The following is a 22662-nucleotide window of genomic DNA, read 5'->3' as shown; positions in this document are numbered from 1 at the left end:
TAGCATTTGCTTGCTTTTGTATTCATTTTTGTGATCACGAAGATGTGAAATCCTGGAGGAACTGACAGAAGAGCCGTGAGATCACTGGCACGCGTGACGTGGTCATGTTACATGTTGAGGGAGGTGGTCCCTCATTATCATGAGAAATTTAAGATCTTACCATTACATTGTCTTAAATTTGAATATACTATAAAGAGTGTTAGATTTTGTGCTATAAATATTCCTAAATTTTATGAACACTTACTGTAATATAAGTACAGTTATCACAGAAAGCAGTTTCAACATGCTTCCTGGTATTTATAAGATGAGAGCATTTTATTCCAGACACAGTAAGTGCACTGCATGAGTACCGCATCAGTGCTGCTTCCAATCTGCTCGAAGGTTAATTAACACGTCCCTTTAAACCCATTTCCCCTAAAAGCTCTAATAGGATTTTATAGTGCTTTTGTAAAAGGAAGTACTTGCTGCCTTTCTGTAATTGTCCTTTTATCATTTAGATTAAGGGTCAGAAAGCTTCCTTGTGTTCTCTGCCTCATTGTACTTTAGACGTTTTTGAGATGCAGCAATGCAGGACAGAAATAAGGCATCCAGCAACAAAAAAAAAAAAAAAAAAGAAAGTAGTGTGGCACCTGTTGTTGTTGTTGCTCGCTATTAGCGCAAAATGTCAGGGCCACTGCTGCAACAGTGGCCAGAAGCTATAAAGCTTTGGTGTGAGCATTGAGTATAAAGTATAACTGTATATGTCTTAACTTCCCTTTAAAAAAATGAATTATAATATTTGATATCAGATGTAACTAAATGGCTGGTCATTTCATTTTTATAAACCTAAACCTGCTACGGCATAACTGACCAATCTATTGTATGAAATCCTCTCACGCAACATCTGTCATTGTTGTGAATGTGAAAATCAGGATTTAACAAATCCACAGCTAGTTGATGATGAAGTAAAATTCTCTCTTGGTGTGTGTCAGGGGTACTGCACCTTTTGGAGCATGAAGAACAGTACGTGTTCACGCTGCCCTGTGCCTACGCCCGCTCTATCCTCACTGTGCCATGGGTGGAGCTCGGGGGAAAAGTGTCCATCAGTTGTGCCAAGACTGGCTACTCTGCCACCGTCACCTTTCACACCAAACCCTTCTACGGGGGAAAAGTGCACAGGTGAGTCCATGGCTCAAGGAGTAGAGACATTTCAATTCCCTCAGACTTTATAAATGTACAAAGCTAGAGATTAGTGTCATTAACTATGCCTACATTTCTAGGCAAATTCTTCTTTCAGCTAAATGCCTGACATCTCAGACTGTGTTGCCTCTGACAGGGTGACGGCTGAGGTCAAGCACAATCCCACCAGCACCATCGTGTGTAAGGCTCAAGGAGAGTGGAACGGTACCCTGGAGTTCACATATAGTAGTGGAGAAACTAAAGTGATTGACACATCGAAACTGCCAGTCATTAAGAAGAAGATCCGCCCACTGGAAAAGCAGGGCCAGTATGAGTCCCGGTGAGAAAGTCTACAATATTCATATATGGAAAAGGAATGTACTTTTTCGTTGTGCTCAGGTATCTCACTATATTTCACACCACTAAGAATAAGTAGTCTTGGTAAAAGGATACAGGAGCATGAAAAGAAAGCAGACCTGGGACATGCCGTGACAAAATGCATGCCCCTGAGAGCTTGTAAGTAGTGTATTTTAACCAAGAACACTGTTTTCTTCTCCATCCTCAATGGGTCTCTTATGCAACGTGGCTCCTGTCATGCTACTCTGTCTCTCTGGACCGCTTACTTAATAAGTGTAATGCTGCGTCTTGCAGGGAGAGAGCCAGAGCCATGCCGCATCAGAGTACCATAACGCTGTCAGACTGGCATTAGCATCACAGCCTAATGCAATCAAAAGAGGATAGAGATGCACTAAGCTGGTTTGTGCAAGGAGACAGGCATTCAGGACGGCCTGATTTCCATTCTCCACACACACACACGCACGCACACACACACTCGTCATTACAGCACAGAGACATGGTCAGAATATAACTATTGATTAGGAACAATGCACAAGGGAATCAATAATGTGGCTTTTGGCATTTTGCAATTCATTTAACAGATAAGTATATAAACAAAGCCTGTGATTATAATAGTATATAATTACAAAATGACAGTCTGTTTATTTTGGAAATTAACCCAAATCACAGCTGTTTAAATGACTAAAATGTTTATATTCTAGGAAATTGAACCATCTGTAATTGCACCAGAGTGATGCTGAATTCTCTAATCCGATTGGACAGAAGGTGTTGATCAACAGCTCTAACAGTGGCTGCGACTGTAATTCTAAATGATTATAGGTTTATAAGCACTGTGCTCATTCTACCACATTATCCTTTCAATAGTAACAACTCATTTATACAGACAGTATGGTGGACGAGCTACAGAATCGAACACTAATTCAGTTCAGTAGCATTTTTAACAGTGAACATTGGTCACAAACATGTCTATAACACATTCATGTCTACAGCACCACCCATATTATAGCTGTTTACATGCTGTTTTTTTGCAACACATTTCTAACTGGCACCAACTGCTGCTATACAGAAGTGTACACCTATCAGGCATAACATTATGAACACTGACAGGTGAAGTGAATAAGACTGATTATCTCCTCATCATGACACCTGTTAGTGGGTGGGATATATTAGGCAGCAAGTGAACATTTTGTCCTCAAAGTTGATGAGTTAGAAGCAGGAAAAATGGGCAAGTGTAAGGATTTGAGCGAGTTTAACAAGAGCCAAATTGTGATGGCTAGACGACTGGATCAGGGCATCTCCAAAACTGCAGCTATTGTAGGGTGTTCCCGGTCTGCAGTGGTCAGTATCTATCAAAAGTGGTCCAAGGAAGGAACAGTGGGGAACTGGAGACAGGGTCATGGGCGGCCAAGGCTCATTGATGCACTTGGGGAGCGAAGGCTGGCCCGTGTGATCTGATCTAACAGACGAGCTACTGTTGCTCAAGAAGTTAATGCGGATTTTGATAGAAAGGTGTCAGAATACACAGTGCGTGACGGGTCAGGGCTGATTTGGCAGCTAAAGGTGGACCAGCACAATATTAGGCAGGTGGTCATAATGTTATGCCTGGTCGGTGTATATATGTTTACAAGAACCCTCTTTGTTTATAGTTCTCACATCAAGTCAAGTCAAGAAGCTTTCATTGTCATTTCAACCCCTTCAACATATAGCTGACGCAGTACATAGTGAAATGAAGCAACATGTCTCCAGGACACTGAGACACATTGCACTATATAACATAATCTATAGAATGTCTACTGGTCGGTGCTATTTTGTGTATTTTGCGTATCTGTCCTGTACTGTTTTGTTTGTATTGTCTGTTTGCACTAGGTTGCACACGTTGCACTTTATGTGGCTAGGACAGCTTACTTTCAGTCCTTATCTCTGTGTTGTTATGTAGCTCTATGTTGTTTTACGTAGCACCCGGGTCCTGGAGAAACGTGGTCTCATTTCACTGTGCACTGTGTCAGCTATATATGGTTAAAATGACAACAGCAGCTTCTTGACTTGACTTGAAATGTATAAATTCAGGTTATATATTTTTCATTTATAAGTGTATCCACATTAATGGACAGGATCAGCAGCTTTTTAACAGTCAGGAAGGTTTCCGTCTTCAGCCTTCTAAGACGGATAAAACATTTTGGGCCATATTGTTATCACAGCACCCCATCATGGATTATTTTCAGCACATTCCTCTCATACTGTCTACAGGAGCAGAAAGGATTGGGATTTTAAAAAAACGAAAAAACTGAGACCGCTGTTACACGGTCACTGTAATATTTTAACAGGATTTACACTGTCCATGATTAGTTGAGTGAAATCCTTGCTGTCTTTCATTCTTCAGAAACGTTTGAGTGTTAGAATAAGCACTGTCTTTTATTAATGCCTTGCCATTTCTCAAGTGTCCTTCGTAAATACTTTGTAAACATTGAACTCGTGCTGTATCCTGATTATTTTTGACTGACAGGCGGTTGTGGCAGCATGTGACCGCAGCGCTCAAAACCGGAGACATCGACACAGCCACGGAGCACAAACACCAGCTGGAGGAGAGACAACGCAGTGAGGAGAAGCAGCGAACAGCCACCAACACCGCCTGGAAACCCAAGTACTTCATCAAAGAGGTGAGACATCCTGGTAGAATTCGATAACACTCTCATAATAGCCGCTTTCTCTCCGTCTCCTATCCTGTGTGTCAGCTCAGACAGGAAACTTAAGAGATTATTGCAACAGAGTAGCAGATCCATCAGCTTTTTTTTGTTCCTCTTTCATATGCTTACTTGGTTAGACAGAGTGACTGTGAATGTGAATGACGCCTTGTCGAGAGAGAAGGCAGGAGAAGAAGCTGTGTAATTTTTTTTTTTTAACATAAATTCCTCTGTAGATGATTTGCAGACTCCATAGCTGTTAGTCTTACATCTCATCAACATCAGAACAGACTCATGTCTCCACTGTCAGCAAATAGCCTGCTTATTACGAACCAGACTCATAACGTTCTAGATAAATCCACCGAATATGTTTACTCTGTCTCTGTAGCAAATGGAATATGAATGTTTCATGATGTTTAATGTGTGTGTGTAGGGAGAAGGCTGGGTCTATCACAATCCTCTGTGGAAGACTAACTGTTGAGAAGAGAAAAAGTATCATGAGCTAGCTGTCTGTCACGGAGCCCAGCCCACCGATGGGCGGGGCCACACAGGGAGAGTGCTGGCCAGCCAATAGAACCAGAGGAACCGGACTTCACAGGAGCAGGAAAGAGCCTGACCTTTTCCTCTGAGTGTTAAAGGTGCCAACCCCCACCCAAATATTCCAACCTGAAAGAACAACCACCCACTGCAGCAGATCCTCAAAGAGCTGTCTTTCTGATCCCGATAAAGCCTTCGACTGGAGACGTGGAGGTCAAACAGTACACAATGGAAATATTTTGCATTCTTCTTTTCTTCCTGAATCGAAATTTATTAATCCGTCCATGCTTCCTGAAAGATCAGCACTCAAGTTTCCCTTAAACGGAACAACCCCGGACACTTTGAACACTAATAGACAATGATATCTGTGCTGAAAGCGTCAGTCCCGATCAACCACTTCAAGCTTCACGTCAGAATGTGTTCAGGGTGCAGCAAAATGGGAGCAAAAGCCTATTTTTAGACCCACGACTGCATGTTGAAGTGAATATACTACAGGCTTGTGTGAAATCACTGAGCATTACATTAATGTCTGATGTAAGTAGTCGTGAAAGTGACTGTAATAGATCTCTTTGCGTAAGTGTTCTGGTGATCAGTCATAAGAGAAGATTAAACTTGTAGCTCTCGGAGTAGCTGCTCATAACATTCCAGCATAAGGTCTAAATAAATGAGGTTCCAGATTTAATCCACCGTAACGCGAGACATCCTGACGCAAGGATGAGCCGAGAAAACGACAGCCTACGACGACTACTTTATCGAAAGGTCAGGACGGTTTCAGAGCCTTGATAACGAGCTCAGTCTGACAATATTGTGGAAAACGTAAAAAAAATCCTTCCTTAGAATAGCAGGTCTCGTTTTTGAGAAAAACCATTCAATTGAAATTCCGTTCAGAATGATGATTTATGGTTCCGTTTGCTGGTACACTTCTTTAAGCATGTTCTTATTAGTTTGTAAATTCATTGATAGTTTTGTACAGGGGTTTAAGACTGCAGTAATCACAGATTCATGGTATTCAGAGACACAAAACCACTGTGTGTATGCTGTATGTCTTGGCACACACTTCCCCACTTCCAGCCAGTTTATAGAGGGAAAACAAATGGTTGCTAACTCGTTATTAGTTTGTAATCTTTAGAATTTACTACAAATCCCAGACTAAACCTTTAATGAGCATCTTAGAAAGTCTGAGACATCTTCAACTCTGTCCACTGATCATGTTTTTCTGTTTATAAATTAAAAATGTTTAAAAAAGTTGGCTTTGGAGATACACAACCCTCGCAGGCCTTATGGGAATGCAGCATTTTTTCTGCACGTTTGTGAATTAGGGAGAAAAACTAAAAAGGTGGGGGCAAATAATGTAGAATAGATGGGCGAGACATGTTCAGTGCTCCATGTTTATGTGAAGAGTCTTAGGCGAAGTGACGTAGAGCATCGTAATGTATTCAGAGCTTAGACCAAACACTTTGTGCACCAATGTAGAAACTATGCAACATGTTCATTTCACCAGATCCAGGCAGGGAGTGGACGATAACTTCCATTAGTACAGTCTTAACGTGTGCTAAAATAAACATTTCTGTAGAAATACATGCTGGTTTTTTTGAAACTGAAAAAGGAGACGGAATAGAAATTGGTTGTAATTGGAATATAAATTGTGTATTCATGATGATTAGGATGTCAGTGGCATTTCAATATTCTGTAAACAAGCGTGTGTGCTACTTCTGTGTACGTGTAAAGACTCTTCAATGGATGATGTAAAATGTCAGTGAGGAACCTGGTTCTGGTTAACAGTCTAACACACACACAAACACACACTATTTTCTATTTTTTTTTTACTATTTCTCATTTTAAAAACAACTCCCTTAACTCTAATGGGATAAAATAAAATGGCAGATGTTGAGGGTTGCCAGGTTTAACAGGTCTAAACTTGTGCTGCCATCTAGCGGACACAAGACATTCATATAGAATGAAAATATTTTTTTTGTATAGTATGTATTCACTTTCACTTTTGTCCTTACAGAGAAAGCTCAGAAATCCAGACACCCAGAATAAACCAAGATTAAATACAAATTAACCGAAAAAAAAGTAATAAAAATAAATGAAGAATAGACAAGCTAGCATTTATTCGGTGTTGTGTAGTGGTTGGAACGACAATGCAGGCTTTACGTGTATGACTGCTGGAGCAGCATGGAACCTTTAATATAAGAACAATATTAAAACTAAAACACAAGTGAACTTTTTTTTTTTTTTAATGAAACGGCGGTGTACCATTCAATAGCGAGACAGACCAAAAGCAGAGGAGAGAAAAGAGATGAGACGTAAAAAAGAAGTACAAACATGGCGACTGGTGATAAGGCAGAACCTTTCATATACTCCTTTAATTTCAAAGGCATCGCTGATTCTGACAACATCATCCATTTTTCCAAACCGTCTCACAACCTTCTGGAAGAAATCCCAACTTAAACACCGCACCGTTTTGCATTTTGTGATTTGATGCTGCCCTCGTTTTTCTACTACCATTTTGTTCTTATAAATAAATAGCTCTCGAGTCTATTAATTATGAAATAGATATGTTGTTAAGCAGATGGCTGTTAAATTGAGTCGGAATTTTCCTCAGAAAGTACTAAAAACTGCCCTTCTGTTAACTCGCACACAAAAGATAAAGTAGAGGCAGCGCATGGAGGGAAGGGAAAACCAAGAAAAAACATGGAGCAAGAGAACGAACCAAGATTCAGAAATATGATGAGCGTTAAAGCTGGCTGTCTGCCAGGAGCGAAAAGACAAAAAACGGAAAACGTGAGAGAAATGCAAATTTGTCACCCGGAACAGAAACGTTATCACTAAGAATACACACTCGTCACCTGCATGCTACTCAGTAGTGGATCCACTTTAAGGTGAACTAAGCCAAAAGTGCACAAGCTAATAATGCAGCATTGTATAAAAAAAAAAAAAAACCTACAACTAATACAAGTGTCACTTCCTCCTGGCATTCAGCACAGGCAAAGTGAGACAGTCATTAGGAAAAAAAGGGGGAGAAACAGATTCCTACAATAGGCCCAACACTGCAGAACAGCCTTTATTCAACAGTCTATCTACAGTATTCACTTCCCTGGGGCACCGCTGAAACCAAACCAGACCTCTGGACAAGAGATAGGAGCAGAAAAAATGAAACGGTTCAATTCAACAATAAAGAAAATTCTTTTTAAAAAAATCACCATAATAATTAAGCACATTAGTAATAACTCAGTCCCCTGCAATGCCTGCTGAACTGACACACACACACACACACACATTCAAGTGACAAGGAACTTGATGCATTCTGGGAACTACACACAGGAGGGTTTCATCAGTTATAAATGAAAGCCTGCAGGAGGGCCTGGGCTTCTCGTGCTGTACACCACTCCATACCCCTCATACTCCAGAGCTTTTATCATTATTATTTTTTTTTTAATCAAAAAGTTAACACAGGCTCTGAAGAAAAAACAAAAACAAAACAAAAACTGGATCTTTGGTGCTATTGCTCCAAGGTTCACTCAGCTTACCACTTCATCTTATTTCATATTACTGTTGTTGTGGATTAGATAGAACTGTACCACACAGATAAAGGTTGCCATCTTGATGGATAGGACAGCTCACCTGCCTTACAAACACATTCAAGTACAAAAGAAACAAAAAAAAATGTCCAGAATCAATAGATTAAAATAGAGATCCCTGTCCAGGCCCTCTCTCTCTCTCTCTCTCTCTCAACTCCCTCAGTCAGATCACACAGCCTCCGCGTCGTCATGGCAATCACGGGGTCAAAGCCTCCAATCAAATATTTTCAGGTGGTCAGATGCCAGACGACTGGGTTTGTTTTTCTTCTTGATTGGTGGATTACTGGTTGCATTTGTCATTGTCTATTTTGCCTTGTTTGCCATTTTTACCATTTTCCGTTTGACGTCTAAACTGACTTTTTACTCAGTTTCTTGCCTTTTTTCAGGATCAGTTTATTTTTTATGTATCCTCTCTTCCTCTTGGCTGTCTACAAATCGAGAAAGAATGAGACCAGGTTAAAACTTGTATGTAAATAATACATAAATAAATAAAAATAAATTAATTAATCATCCTAGGTATAATAGGTGCTCATGGGATATTGTACCTTTTTTGAGGTGTACTTCTGCTTGACTGCGATGTTGCGGAGCTTGTGGTCCAGCGGCTGCCGATTCTCCTGCTTCTTCACTCTGTAAATTCGCACCAACCAGTGCTCAGAAGTAAACGCCTCCTCGAGGTGTTTCAGGCGAATATCCTTATTGCCGATTTCAGCATTCCGTGTCCGGTCAAACCCAGGTGGTGTGCGGAAGTCCAGCTGCATAAAAAAAAGCAGGTAGTTAGCAGACACAAGTACAACACATTTTTTAAAAAAAAAAATCTTGAAAACAAAATCAATAAAATTGATGGGGGGGGGGCCTCATACCTGCATCTCTCCAAAGCGGTAGTAAGACATTTTATACATGAGGCAGTTGAGCAGGGTAGGAGATCCAGCCTTGTCTACTCTAAATTCTCCCTGAGGGGTGAAGTAGTCACTCTCCTGCAAGGAAAGACCACATTAACTTTAAACCTTGGATGTGTTTCCATGTCATGACTGGTTTAGAGGAATAAATAATACTGCAAGTACAACCAACAACTCCATCATGGTTACCATGGAAACCTACCCTGATGTCTTTAGGGTGCTCCCCTTCTGCAATGCGCACCATCCACAGGAACTTGTTAATGTCGTCACCCGAGTACCCGATCACACCGCCGAAAATTATAAGGACATAATCAACATCCAAGGATTTCATAATCTCATATGCGGCACTCTCATTAGAGGACATGGCCTTGCCAACCTGCAGAGGAAACAAAAAAGATTGTAATAAACATTCGTGACCACAGGATGGCAGCAGTGAGAATATGGTGGGGGGGCAGTGGGCATTTAATCAGCATGCGGCCTCAGTCTGAAATCAGTGAGTATTGTCAGGTGTGTTGAGTCACCAATAATACTAAAGACAACACAGGTTGGGAACTGGACACATGCTGGGAGATGTGGTCATGTGATTACAGTGCCCTCTGCATTCCCATCTGCTTTATATACGCTCAGGTCTTTTGCACTGCAGTCGTGACAAGGCAATGATGGTAGAATTTCTTACACAAGCCCAGATAAGGACTGATCAATCCTTTCATTAATTCAGAAAATCAGCTCGACTAACAGCTGGCTGCCATCATTTACCTGCCTTAAGGTACTGAAGACCAGTTACAAATTGTTCACAAAAATAAACACAAGCTTTTACTTTTCACAACATACTCATTAGTGGTGGACAGATTATACAACCTTGCTGATTAAATAGGACAATATTGAGCATTTTAAGGCAATAAAAGTGCATCGGCAATTACATACTGCCTTTACATGCAATAAAATATCTGAGAGAAAGCACTGGTGCTGGAGTTCAAAGAGAACAATAATGAGGCTGAATTCCTAGCTCCTCATTTTACTGTATTAGCCACCATGCTTAACATATGCAGTCCTTACTCCTCTATACAATTTGTTTGATTCTCACTGTTTAGTGTGAAAATATAAGTATGAAAATAAGCAGTAGTACTGGATAACGATACAAGCTACACTAACACCTCTGCATATCTTGCTCCCTCTATTCGATCAAACCTGACATCCTACACAGCAATGTCCTCCTTTAATTCTCTTTTCTTTGAAAAAGGAAGAACCTGTTTCCATTTTATTCACCACTGCAGATTTTCCCCACATACACTATATGGTACCACAATTCTCATGGTACTCACAAATAATCACAGACCTGAAAGTGTCTAAATCTATCATTCCATCACTTTTCTGGCGGTTTTCAGCAGCCAGCTGTTCAAGGATGACCGGGTGATGATAGATCATTCTTCTCACCAGTGCTATGTGACTGTTGTTCCAGGTGTTGTTGTCCACCAGTGTAGTCCGGTTGGCCATGCCCGCTATCTGATAGCCGTAATCCCACCATGACATGACTCGTGCATGCTCGTCTGTGTTCTGCCTCAGCCAGTAATACGCCTCGCGGAAATCATCTAAAATGTTCCTGGACCTGCTCGAGAGGCACACAAAATGTTAGCACATCTTGCTATTGCGCATGCTACAACCAGCCTTAACTCTAGTCAAGACTAGTCGTTTAAGAGAGCGTCAGAAAGCCAAAAGACATGAATAGCAGGTTTAGGCCGTGTAGAGTAACACGAGGCGGGGTTGGTGTGTCCTCACCCGTCGTGGTTGTAAGAAGCTAGCACAACGCTGGGACTGGAGTAGGCATTGCTGGTGACCCAGGTGCAGTGCACAGCAAACATCATCAGTAGCATCAGCATCAACATGGTGACAATACTCTTGATGTTGGGGCCCAGGCCCTCCTCCTGTCGGTCCTGCTCAGATATGTGTTTCCGCACTTTCCCTGCCTGCCAAGACGACACACACACACCTCATATTACATTCGGGAAACAATTAAACTTTAAACCAAAAGGTTGAAGACAGACATGCAGAGCTGCCAAGACTGCAGAGAGAGAGGAAAAAAACAACAGTATTTTTAGCACATCTGTGGCTCCATGCTAAACCTTATTTTATACTACTATTACAAACTTTATGATCATTCTGTAGTCTGATTTTTCACATCAGATACGGCACTAATCATCTTTCACTACAGGTTATCATGTATATCATAAATTTGATGTACTTTTAGGTGCCTCCTGTATTACTGTAGCAAGAGTCAATAATTCTAAATACCCTGACACTTCTGCGCTTTGCAAATGAAAGCTTACTAAAAGTTCGTGAAAATGTGAAAAACCCTTGTGCAAAGCAGATCCCTTTTACCTTGTCATAGAGATTTCCTGAGTTCCTCTTGTCATCTTCGTCGCTACTGTCCTCCGCTGGTGGCTTCTCCTTCTTTGTGTCGTCTCCAAGGTAGTGCTCGAACACGCTGGAGAAAGCGATGGCTGACAGCATGCACACCACTGGAGTCAGCGTCAGCATGAGTCGCACCATAACACCCGCAAAGTACACGGCGCTGATGGCATACAGAGCCACTGGAGGGCAGCAAAGAGTAGAGTGTGAGATAAACTTGTTCATGTGACCCATCACGCTCATTGTTTGGCCAAAAATAAATAAATAAATCACCACCTGGAACTAAGCAAACAGGTAAGAGCCTTCCAATGGTCAATTACTGCAGTGATTAATATGGTTCAGCTGACAAGTTATTTAACCCTAACTGATGCAGTGAGTAGCTTCTCATTGTCTAAGCCATGTTGGAATACATACATATCAATTAGTTTGCAATAAGCAAAAAAACTACTAAGGAGTTGGTGAAACTACTAAACCTGGGTTACGAACTGTCGAACAGATTATATATTATTATAGTGGTGAACCATCATCTTCCAGGAATAAATGGGGATGAAAAAAAATAATGTAAAAAAATGATCGTGATTAGACCTTTGGTGAACTCCAGTTACTATTAAAAACAAAACTCATGGCTATGTTTAATAGTGACAGTAAGAGCATTTCCTCACACACAGTGTGAAGAGAACTAAAGGGATTGAGACTAAACAGCTGTGTAGCCTAAAGAAAACCACTCATTAGTGAGGCTAATCAGAGAAAAGGGCTTCAATTTGCTAGGAAGCATAAAAATTGGACTCTGGAGCAATGGAAGAAGGTTATGTGGTCTGATGAGTCCAGATTTAACCTTGCTCCCTGAGCGATGGGTGCATCAGGTTAAGAAGAGGATGAAGTGATGCACCCATCATGCCTAGTGCCTAAAGTACATGCCTGGAGGGCAGTGTTATTATCTGGGGTTCTTTCTCTTGGTCAGGACTAAGTTCAGCAATGCCAAATAATGGGCTTATCAGTGGATTTTTCTTCTTGTCCGATGGCACGGGTATATTCCAAAATGACAACGCTAGGATTCGTCAGGGTCTAATTGTGAAGGAGTAGTTCAGGGAAAATCATTTTTCACATAGACTGGCCACCATAGTGGACCTTCCTGATCATATTTGATATTTTCTAGCATTATTTAGTGGACTACAGAGCTAATAATGTTAGCAGGGTACACTACAAGTAAATGTACTACTAATATGAATTTGTGATTTTCAAATACATTGTCTACCTTAGGCATAAATATAAATGTTATCTTTAAGGCTGATGACAGAAAAGATGTGCTGATCAAATTTTCTGGAATTTCTTCAAGCTCAGTTATGACTTAGTTATGATTTAAAAACAAACAAACAAAAACAAAAAGCACCACACACACAGCCATGGAATTCCTAAATCTAATCACAAACCATGCAAAGAAGCCACATTAGGTTGCAGCACAGCGCTGTTTAATTATTCACCAAACCCCTTCTTCTTGTGCATCTGTTCTCTGGGTGGTTTCTGTGCCGTTTATGCGACAGTAAACTCTGTTTGCGATACCTTGTAAATTTCAGCAAAAGAGTCTTTTGCAGACTCTATGAAAACAAAATTACTACATAAACTGCTTCCTGATTTAAAAACCACTGGAATTGCCTGAATACTGTCTTTAGCTTGCTTCAGACATTTTTCCATACACACGAGATATAAACCCTGTGCTCAAAACAACAGACTGATGAAACGGATTTTATTGCTTTCCGCCCTGAGCTGTCTCTGCTGAGGCAAAAGTCTGCAAGGAAAGAGTATGAATAAATACGGCTAAACAGACTAGATCGAGTGGCAGACTAGGCTACACAAACTCCACACTTGTGTTCTTTAGCGTCGCTTCATAATACTTCTCCTGCCTGCAGATGCAGAGCCAACACTCATTTAGCACCAGCTACTTGAGCATGGTAACAGCACTGTTATCAGAGTTCTCACCGAAAACACGCTCATCGTTGATGTTCTTGATGCAGAACCAAAGCCCTGCTGGAAACGTGCACACCAGGATGTGAAGATCAAAGAAGAAGGAGACCCAGGTGGTAGGTTGGTGCTCAGATACCGAAGCAATAATGGGGATGTGGATCTTAGCATACCTGAAGAGAACGAAAATCAAGAAAAGCGTATGGTTTGGATTTTGTCTAAAATGTTAGAATTCGCTTCACAACATTTCTCCTAGTGCCCCCGAGTTGACTTGAAATGTTTCCTTAACCTTGAGTGTTCATTTGCAACAATGAATTCATGGTCCAAATACACGAGGGAAACGGCTCTTTGAAGAAGCAAGCTGCATACTTAACTGCGTAGCCAGCACTTCAACATCAAACTGCCTTAATGTATCAAAGACTCGCAGTTTACGTCCTAAGGGAGTTGAGTGGAAACTTTGCTAAATGAGCCAACTAACTCACCAAGTTGAACAAATCTCAATCTTTTTACTTCTATATATGCACTTATCCAGTACTGTTCTCTTTGTCTAGTTTCTAACACAGCTCTTTGTGGGCATTAAGTGGACCAGCAGACCTTGTAATGCTGTCCTTGCTTCTGATCATTATCTCCTGACACAACCCCTCTCTCCCTCTTCTGCTCGTTTCTGAATCTCAGAAAGCCGATTCTGCACATTCTACCCCGATTCCCGTCACCAGACAAATCTTCATCCACACTCCATTTATAGCTGCCGTACATGTGATTATTCCATCACTCAATATTATAATGATATGACTAATAATGAACACTTTCCAAGGTGGCATACTAGAAAAGGAACTGTGTAGTCATACAGAGCTTATTAACGTTGACAAAGTCTGACTAGGCTGTTAATCCACACAGGAATCCTGCATGTCATACTGTGAAATAAAGACCTAAATGAAAAAAAAAAGTCAGAGCCTGTTTCTGATATTTATGGTTAAAAGAAAGCAGCTGCAGAACCTCACATGCATGCAAAAAAAGGGAACCCACTTACCCTGTGTCCCACAGTGAATAAAAGCGGCCACTCCAAGGTGCAATGTAGCCTGAAAACACAGACAACGGGAACATAAAACAGTCGCAATCGACAAACACAATGGCTCTAACTCTTTAGTGATTCCTCTGAGGCAAAGTAGCTTGGATAGCTTTCAGCAGACTAATACCTCCTACAATGCCCAATGCAATTTCCAGTCATTTCCACTGGGAGGCTGTATTCGGTGTAAACGCAACACAGAAAATAAAGCAAACTGGCCCTAATGAGATCTCATAAGCTTGTTGCAGGCATTGATGTGATTAATAAAGGGCTGTTGAGACTGGGGAAGTGAAGCAAATGACTCTCACAAGGCACGGACATGCAGGATTGGAAAGGGAGAAAAAAAAAAAAAAGTTATGGTGGCGAGTCAAAAAAATCTCCCTGTATCTAGATGAAGAGCGTGTAGTACAATCCGAGGACTTATTGGCAGAACAGGAGGAGTGCACAGAAGAGAGGACATATGCTGTGTTACATTTTGCAGCCTCACCTGTGTAGGTCAGATAGATGACGGTGAGGAAAACCACCCCTGCGGCCAGTGACACACCGAGAAAGAAAAGGGTCTGGAACTCCTGCCTAGTCAGCCTGTCCTTGAGATACTGCAAGAAGGCATATGCCTGCAGGAGGGCAAAGACACCTGCAGAGAGACACACACACCCACACACACTCAGCATGGCTTCACGAGCGGCTTGTTACAGGCATCCACTAAGCAAGGTTCAGTTCACTTTTCCGAAGTATTTTATTCGGCAGCAGAAATTTGGGCAACTAGAATTAATCTTACCTGCTGCGGCCATGTGCTCACTTGTCCTTATGGGCTGGAAGCCCACAAACGGGACTTGCATGGACAGCACCAAGCCCACGATATAAAATGTGCTGTAAGCTGTATAATGGGGAGGGGGGAAGAGAGAGCATTAACTTGGACATATAATCCTATCAAAACATAGGCACGCACACACTCATGCGTATGAAAGTGCAGAACATCTGTGTGACAAGCTGGTGAAGCAGTGCTATTCATCTCATTCCAATTTTGTGCTTGATCTGAATTTTAGTGCAGAAAGGCAGAAGGAAGCAGCAGTGAGTAGAGCTAATGAGGAGGAATCAGACAGGCCCGGTACGGGAAGGCTGGGCCTTGAGCTCTGAATCATCTACAAACTGGGCTGCCATGCTTGCACCACTGCCAGAACTTCACAAAAATGTTGGCATACTCAGTAACTTGTATTTAATGTCAATTCATTGTAAATTAGGCAGAATCTAATAGTTTTAGACAGCAATTTTCATAGAATACAAACTGTTCATTTGTACTTTCACTATGTTTATTTTATTGTATGTATTTCTTATATTTATAAAATTGTGTTTGGACACATCTTCTAATTCCATGGTCTTTCCTGATGTTTATTTCTTTCTACATTGTAAAACAATGCTGAAGGCGGCCAAAATACACAATAATGTCGTTTGAACAGTTGATATTGAGATATGTCTGCTACTGATGCTCTGTAAAGCCTTCTTAATGGCTCTAATCTGAGGTGCAGTTAATTGGTGATTTCTGAGGCTGGTAACTCTAAATGAACTTCTCCTCTGCAGCAGAGGTAAATTTTGGTCTTGCTTTACTGGGATGGTCTTCATATGAGCCAGTTTCATCATGGTGCTTGATGGGTTTTCCAAATGCACTTAAGAACAGTACTGTTCTTACAAGAACTATTCCAGAACACCTGACCTTCGTGTCTTAAAATAACAACTGACTGTTTTTTGTTGTCATTACATATGGATTACTTAAGTCCATGTGTGTTATTTCATAGTTTTGAAATCTCCAGTATTGTTCTAGAATGTAGAAAATAAATCCCTAAACAAAAAACATTGAATTAAAAGGTGTCCAAACTTTTGACTGATAGTGTATATAATCATCATATTTTACTACATACTTGTTTTCCGTATAATATTCAATTTTACCTATTTTCGAATTGTGTTGCACTGTGGGGAAAACCTTTTCTCTACATTACAAGTATATAATATATGTGTTACAAATAAAGAACTTCGTATCATCTATAAATAGACACACTTTTTTAAGGGTTAAAGAGGAAACGAGCGTGAATGAACTCTCATGCAAACTGAAATTCAAATGTAAAATTCAGCAGTATATACAAGAAGCTGTAGTCATAGGGAGCAGTAGAGCAAAACTGTAGCTCACAAATAAACTGTTTACATCCACACCCACACCCACAGAGCTAGCAGCCTTCTGCATGTTTGTGGTTAATTCAAATAACATTTATTGTCCTCTAAGAAAGTTGCATAGAATAAACTCCAAAGATGTGTAAAGTGTGTAGTGCATGTAGAGTGCTCGCTCTCTTTACCAGCATGATTCCACACATATATATATATATATATATATATATATATATATATATATATATATAAGTTTAGCTACCTTATAGTACTGCATGAAATGAACCAGAAATATTACATTGCAATTAGAATTAATATTAGGTGAAGGAGAAGACAACGACAACTTCATCTGTAACATATACATTAGTGTGGAATTCTTCACATTTGCCAGCTTGTTAGGAAGTTGGGGTCAGAGAGATGAAACAGCACCCCTGGAGCAGAGACTGACTATTAAGAGCCTTGCTCAAGAGTGGCAGCATGGTGGTGCTGAACCCTGAACCTACTGATGAGTAACACAGTCACGCTGCCACACAATACGACTTGCTTATTTTCATACCAAACCTGCGACACTGTCACGTCAATGACATGACGTCAACAGTGCTAATCAAATGCTTTGCACTATGTGAAGCTTCAGTAGTTAAAGTGTTAAGGATTATATCTCTCATTTCAGGATGCCTGCTACAGTCAAAAATACAGACAGTGATTAACAGAACATGAATGGCCTGCTGAAAACAGTTACTGCTAAATAAATTCTTTACACATGCAATTTTCTACCATCGCTGCAGAGGGGCCAAAGTACAATGGAACCATTCCAGGCTCTGTATTCATTGTCTGTTCCTGTCCCCAAGGCATACACCCCTATTCAGAATTAGTTTAACATCCGGATATCTATACAATGGCCACAGCTCTTGCCAAACCCTGCTGTAAAAAAAAAAAAAGAAAAGGAGAGGTCACATTACATTACAAAATGTCAATTCAAATGAGATGTTAAATAAAGCAGCAATATTCAAGGTCTCATTCCCCAGTGCGCTCTCTGTCTTGGTCTAAATTCTAATATTAGCTTTGAGAGGCACCATCCAGGGACAGCTACTGGAAGCAAAGTGTTATCATAAGCACTTTGGAATATCTGCCCAGATCTCGGAGCTACCGAAACGTTACTTAATCCAAATTGGTCTAATTTATTAGCAAGCTAAACAGAAGTGCTGTGTAACTGAAACTCCTCGGGGAGCCAGATGCAGCACCTGTTCTGTGGCACTCAGGGAGACGAGTATTGTGGAACAGTGTTGGATGAGGCTAATGTCCAGCATCCATCACTGAGCCCATTTCTGACTGCAGCAGCTGGGCCACTGCTCCACAGAGCCATGAGGGGAGGGATAATGAAAGTCCTAACAGAATTATCAGGAGAAAGCGGCACTATCCTGGTCCGCCATGCGAGCACTGCCGAGCCCACACACTTTCTTTAAAACAAGGCTATCAATCAAAACAAAAACCCTCAAATAACGATTCGCTCCTCAGAAAAGTCCTACGCCTCTGCTGCTAGTGCATGTAACAATGCATCTTTATAACAGAAACCCTAATTTAGGCAGTTGGGATCCGTTTTGTTGGTAAGTTGTAAGAAGCTGTCAGTCTAATTGGTTATGAGAGGCAGAGGAGTAGGTGGAAAAAATGTGCTATTAAAAAGTCCAGTTTTCGTTCCATTTTGCTCTTCCTGCAGCAAGATGACTAAAAAAAACTGGAGACACACACAGCAAGCAACATGAAGCTTTGTCCTCCATATTCACATATGTGTATGTGTGAACATGGTAAGAACAAAAAAACCCACAAATATAGAAGAGCGTGAGAGCAAAACAGGCATTTTCACTACTGGAAATGAATACTGAAGATAATCTATGTTTGTGTGAGGTGTGTGTAGGTGGTAGTGTGTCTCAAAGGGCAAACACACACATGCACACTCATGGAGCGCTGACTCACCAATATAAAGCCTCCTGCTGTAACGCTGCATGAGGAGCAGCACAAACACATGTAGCGGGATCAGGTTGATGATGAAAACATAGCCTCCCCACGCAGACACCTGTAACACACACACAAAAATCAACACTATTGATCTACACAAAGCACTCAATTCATTCAGCCAGCCACAGGAAAGTGTACATTTTTGAATGGTGTACACTAGAGAGTCTAGTCACTCAACCTACAACCTGTTGGTTAGTGGTACTCCAAGCTGAGTAGGTGTTGAAGCCTATAGTAGAGACGACTGCTCTTGTTTCAGAAAGCACCAATCCTATATCCAGTAACCGTATATCAATCCGATATCAGCAGAAAATGGTAGACAGGGTGGGGTGTGGTGGGGGGTGCAGACGACAAAACAAAAAGAACAAATCCCATTCGAAAACAAGTAGAATAATAAAACATAAAGCAGGTCATGTGACAGAAAAAGTAACCTAAACCTACATTGTGCAGCATGTGCCAGAGTTTCCATAACGTAAGTTTTAATTAAATTAAAAAGAAAGAAGAGCAAAACAGCAGACTGCTTTGTATGCACTGGAAACCTCGGTACAATAAACGTAACTAATGCAAACGCTTTCAGAAGTGTTTTATAAAAAATTAATTCAGGTTGCTGGGGAAAAAAAAAAACGACAACAAATGCTGCAACGTTAACCATTAGAATAAAGTTAGCAGAAAGGAGAAAAACACCCTGCAGGCAGCATCAGAGCTCAGGAGATAACAGAACAGATAATGCTGGTTTGGCACTTTACTGAACAGTTGGATCAAAGCTGCCAAAACGACACTTCATTTCTGACAGAGCCGTGCTCAGTAAGTACGCCGACGTGAGTCACGTAGGGGAGTGGATCACTGTAGCTACAGGAGTGTTTCGACACATGGCAAATTGAGAGCCAAATTCGTGTTTTCCCCTGAGACGATGCTTGTAGCTCGCTCTCGAGCTGCAGAAAAATTGTAGGTGACGTCCAACACTCGCCACTTGCTTATTCATGCCTAGAGGATGTTAAAGTAAAGCCGAATGTCACCCAAATACCCCCCAACAAGGTCAGCAAACGAGGTGGAATAGTATGGACTGCATCGTCTCGCTGCAAACCAGTGAGCCTGCAGTGTAATATCAGCTTTTTGCATTGTAAAGAGTGACATGTTGCATTTGTGTTTAGCATATTACATGAAAATTGAAATTGTTACGTTTTTAATGTGGACACTTCACTATAGACACAAAGCTTGGTACGAGTGCAGAGCCAGACAAGATGCAACAACTAGACAAAATGACTATATATGAAGCAATGTGAGGCAGCAAGAGACGGCCCTGTGGGTGGGTACAGCGAGTACGAGCAAGAGCAGCCTCTCTAGACTGTTAGATGAAATTTTGAAAGAAAGTGCAGCAAAAGCTGGATAATGAGATAAGTGCACACCTTTACCGTCCACGATCAGATAAACCCTTGCTGTACCCGACAGTCAACAAAGGCTGACTAGCCTCACAGCTTTAACGGCTAATTGCATTGTGCAACTCATGCATATGTAGAGAACAAGGAGTTCTTTGGGAATGCTCTAATATAGTTGATGAAAGGAAGAGCAGTCTGACAGCTGAGAAAGTCACAATGCTTTGTTTTCTAAACAAGAATTAGCCCCCTTGAGAACGAAGAAAAAGAACAGACACTGAAGTTGCTAAAGTGGCAGAGTTAATAACACAGTCATACACACAGTACACCGAAAATAACGCTGTTTATTTTCCAGCCAAAGTTGCACATGCTTTTGTCTACATTTTGCACTGCTAAGATTTTATCAGGAATTTGATATGAATAATATTTTGTCTAAAAATTTATCATTTCACACACACACCTGGTCTATGATATTTATTTTAGTTTTTTTATTTTAGAAAGAGATTACTCGAAATAAAAAAAATAGCTGTTTGTGTAAATTAGGTTGATGTCTATGTAGAGTAGTTTGAAGGGTTTTTTAAGATGATCGTGAAAACATGGCACTGGTATTGGATAATACTCCTGGTTTCAGTACTGATAACTGAAAATAAAATTGGCATTGTGCCAACGCTAGCTCTTGTTCTGAAATAAAATGGAGCGAAAAGGAGGACAGAACTGCACAATGTCATTATTAATGAGCACTGCCTCCTGTCTCCAAAGATGTCTCCCGGGCTTCATTTATGGCTCCAATTAATTAACAACACTGAACGCTGTTTTTTTACTTTATATATTTCTGTAATCAGCTCCACATGCAAGTGAGGAACTGTCGCTCTTAGACCCACCTGGTCCTGCAAAGTGTAATTAAATGCAAAAACATTACAGGACAATGCTCATATATGAATATAATGAATATGAGACTTACCATATAGAAATAGGAGAGGCAACAGCCAATGGTCCAGAAGACTGATCCAGTCTTCACAGACTTCACCTGAAAGACAGAAGGCCTAGTTTAAGTGCATCTACAATGCTATGATTGATGCTGATATTGATCTAAGCTGATACTGTGATGTTTATATTAGTTATTAATGCTTATTCACTATTATTTATTAGAATCCTAATAAAGATGATCCACAACCAGAGTGTAAATGGTGGAAAATTCTCTCCTTCAGTAACATAACACTGTTTGAATTCCTTCTGTCAGTGATGAGCTAATTGCAGTGGCCAAAATCATATATATATATATATATATATATATATATATATATATATATATATATATATATATATATATATATATATATATATATATATATATATATATATATATATATATATATATATGATTAACCTCTGCAGAACTAAGGTTTAAAGGCGTAGCGCACACTGCTAAGAGACCAATTAGGGGAATAGAAATGGCACATTTAATCTTCAATAGGAATTCATTAAAATCCTAGCAGCAAATTTGTTTCTTCTATTTTGGGTTTGAATCTTCACACGGTTCCATACTGACTGAAAATCAAGGAACTGTATTTCACCTTGAATATCATTATTGACCATCTTGAGGGTCAAATATCTTTGCATTTGGGGGGAAAAAAATAGTAATAATCCCATCAATTTAAGGAGCATGAAGAATTTCCCTTTCAAAAGACATGAAGGAGTGTGGAGTTATCCACAAAAGACTGCAGACAGCCTGAGAGCACGAGAATAAGCAATGTTTGCTTTGAAGCTCACCCAAAGGTAGTAAGTAAATTGCAGAGCAAAGATGGCGATGCCCTCATTGTCGAAAGATCCTGCTACGGAGCGAGAGATGTAACCAGGAACGATGGCGATGAAACAAGCAGCCAGCAGCCCGGCTCCCTGATTCCACAACTCTCTCGTCAGCAGGAAGGTGGAGATGGCAGTCAGGCCACTGAAGACAGGAGCCAGGAACACACACACGTCACGGATGTGCACGGTCACATGGAGCAGGTTCAGGAGATAGTGGATTAGCCCTGCAGTCACCATAAGACCCGGGTACACCTGGAGAAATACGTGTGGAGAATGAGCATTAGTAACAACCCAAATCATTTTACTTGTAAGCACTGAACAGTTTGTGTGACATTTAGCAGTTTATGGGACATTATTTTTTCTTTGATAGTAAATTTGAACATGTCACAAAACGTTATGCTTCATAGAGTAAAAGGGAAAGCATCCTCTTCTTGGCACAGTTTCCATTTAGACATCACTGAAACCTTCCAGAGTGACCAGACTATCAATGCACACATGCAGGCCAGACAAAATCCCCTCAAAGATGAAACAACATTCTTGCAATGTGGCCTTCTGCTATGAAATCCCTCTGGACTGTACTTTTATACATGACACTAGTCTATAATCCTTCGGAGGGGGAAAAAAAAAACACTCCAGATTTTTAATGCTTCCTTTTTAATGTTTTCTTCATGT

At 40.6% G+C, this 22662-nt stretch overlaps 2 protein-coding genes across 2 annotated transcripts in view; one reads left to right on the top strand and one right to left on the bottom strand.

Moving 5' to 3' along the window:
* Window positions 1-7685, top strand: part of osbpl10b (oxysterol binding protein-like 10b) — a 49849-nt gene extending 42164 nt beyond the window's left edge. The window contains exons 9-12 of the mRNA XM_058399609.1: window positions 972-1158; window positions 1316-1498; window positions 4019-4172; window positions 4630-7685. Coding sequence (XP_058255592.1) covers window positions 972-1158; window positions 1316-1498; window positions 4019-4172; window positions 4630-4677 — 572 coding nt within the window. The 3' untranslated portion in view covers window positions 4678-7685. The remainder of the gene's footprint in view (window positions 1-971; window positions 1159-1315; window positions 1499-4018; window positions 4173-4629) is intronic.
* The window catches only part of stt3b (STT3 oligosaccharyltransferase complex catalytic subunit B), a 35416-nt gene continuing 19820 nt past the window's right edge, over window positions 7067-22662 (bottom strand). Inside the window, exons 3-16 of the mRNA XM_058399597.1 lie at window positions 21955-22242; window positions 21146-21211; window positions 18773-18872; window positions 15423-15521; window positions 15132-15278; window positions 14609-14657; window positions 13597-13751; window positions 11590-11801; window positions 10990-11177; window positions 10648-10819; window positions 9416-9589; window positions 9178-9291; window positions 8863-9069; window positions 7067-8745 (exon numbers count right to left, since the gene is read on the bottom strand). Of these exons, the coding sequence (XP_058255580.1) occupies window positions 8665-8745; window positions 8863-9069; window positions 9178-9291; window positions 9416-9589; window positions 10648-10819; window positions 10990-11177; window positions 11590-11801; window positions 13597-13751; window positions 14609-14657; window positions 15132-15278; window positions 15423-15521; window positions 18773-18872; window positions 21146-21211; window positions 21955-22242 (2052 nt within the window). The 3' untranslated portion in view covers window positions 7067-8664. The remainder of the gene's footprint in view (window positions 8746-8862; window positions 9070-9177; window positions 9292-9415; window positions 9590-10647; window positions 10820-10989; window positions 11178-11589; window positions 11802-13596; window positions 13752-14608; window positions 14658-15131; window positions 15279-15422; window positions 15522-18772; window positions 18873-21145; window positions 21212-21954; window positions 22243-22662) is intronic.

This window comes from Hemibagrus wyckioides, linkage group LG01 (genome assembly GCF_019097595.1).
Source record: "Hemibagrus wyckioides isolate EC202008001 linkage group LG01, SWU_Hwy_1.0, whole genome shotgun sequence".
Classification (NCBI taxonomy): Eukaryota; Metazoa; Chordata; class Actinopteri; order Siluriformes; family Bagridae; genus Hemibagrus; species Hemibagrus wyckioides.
The sequence above is the reverse complement of the archived record's forward strand: the minus strand, read 5'-3'. Positions and strand labels throughout refer to the sequence as shown.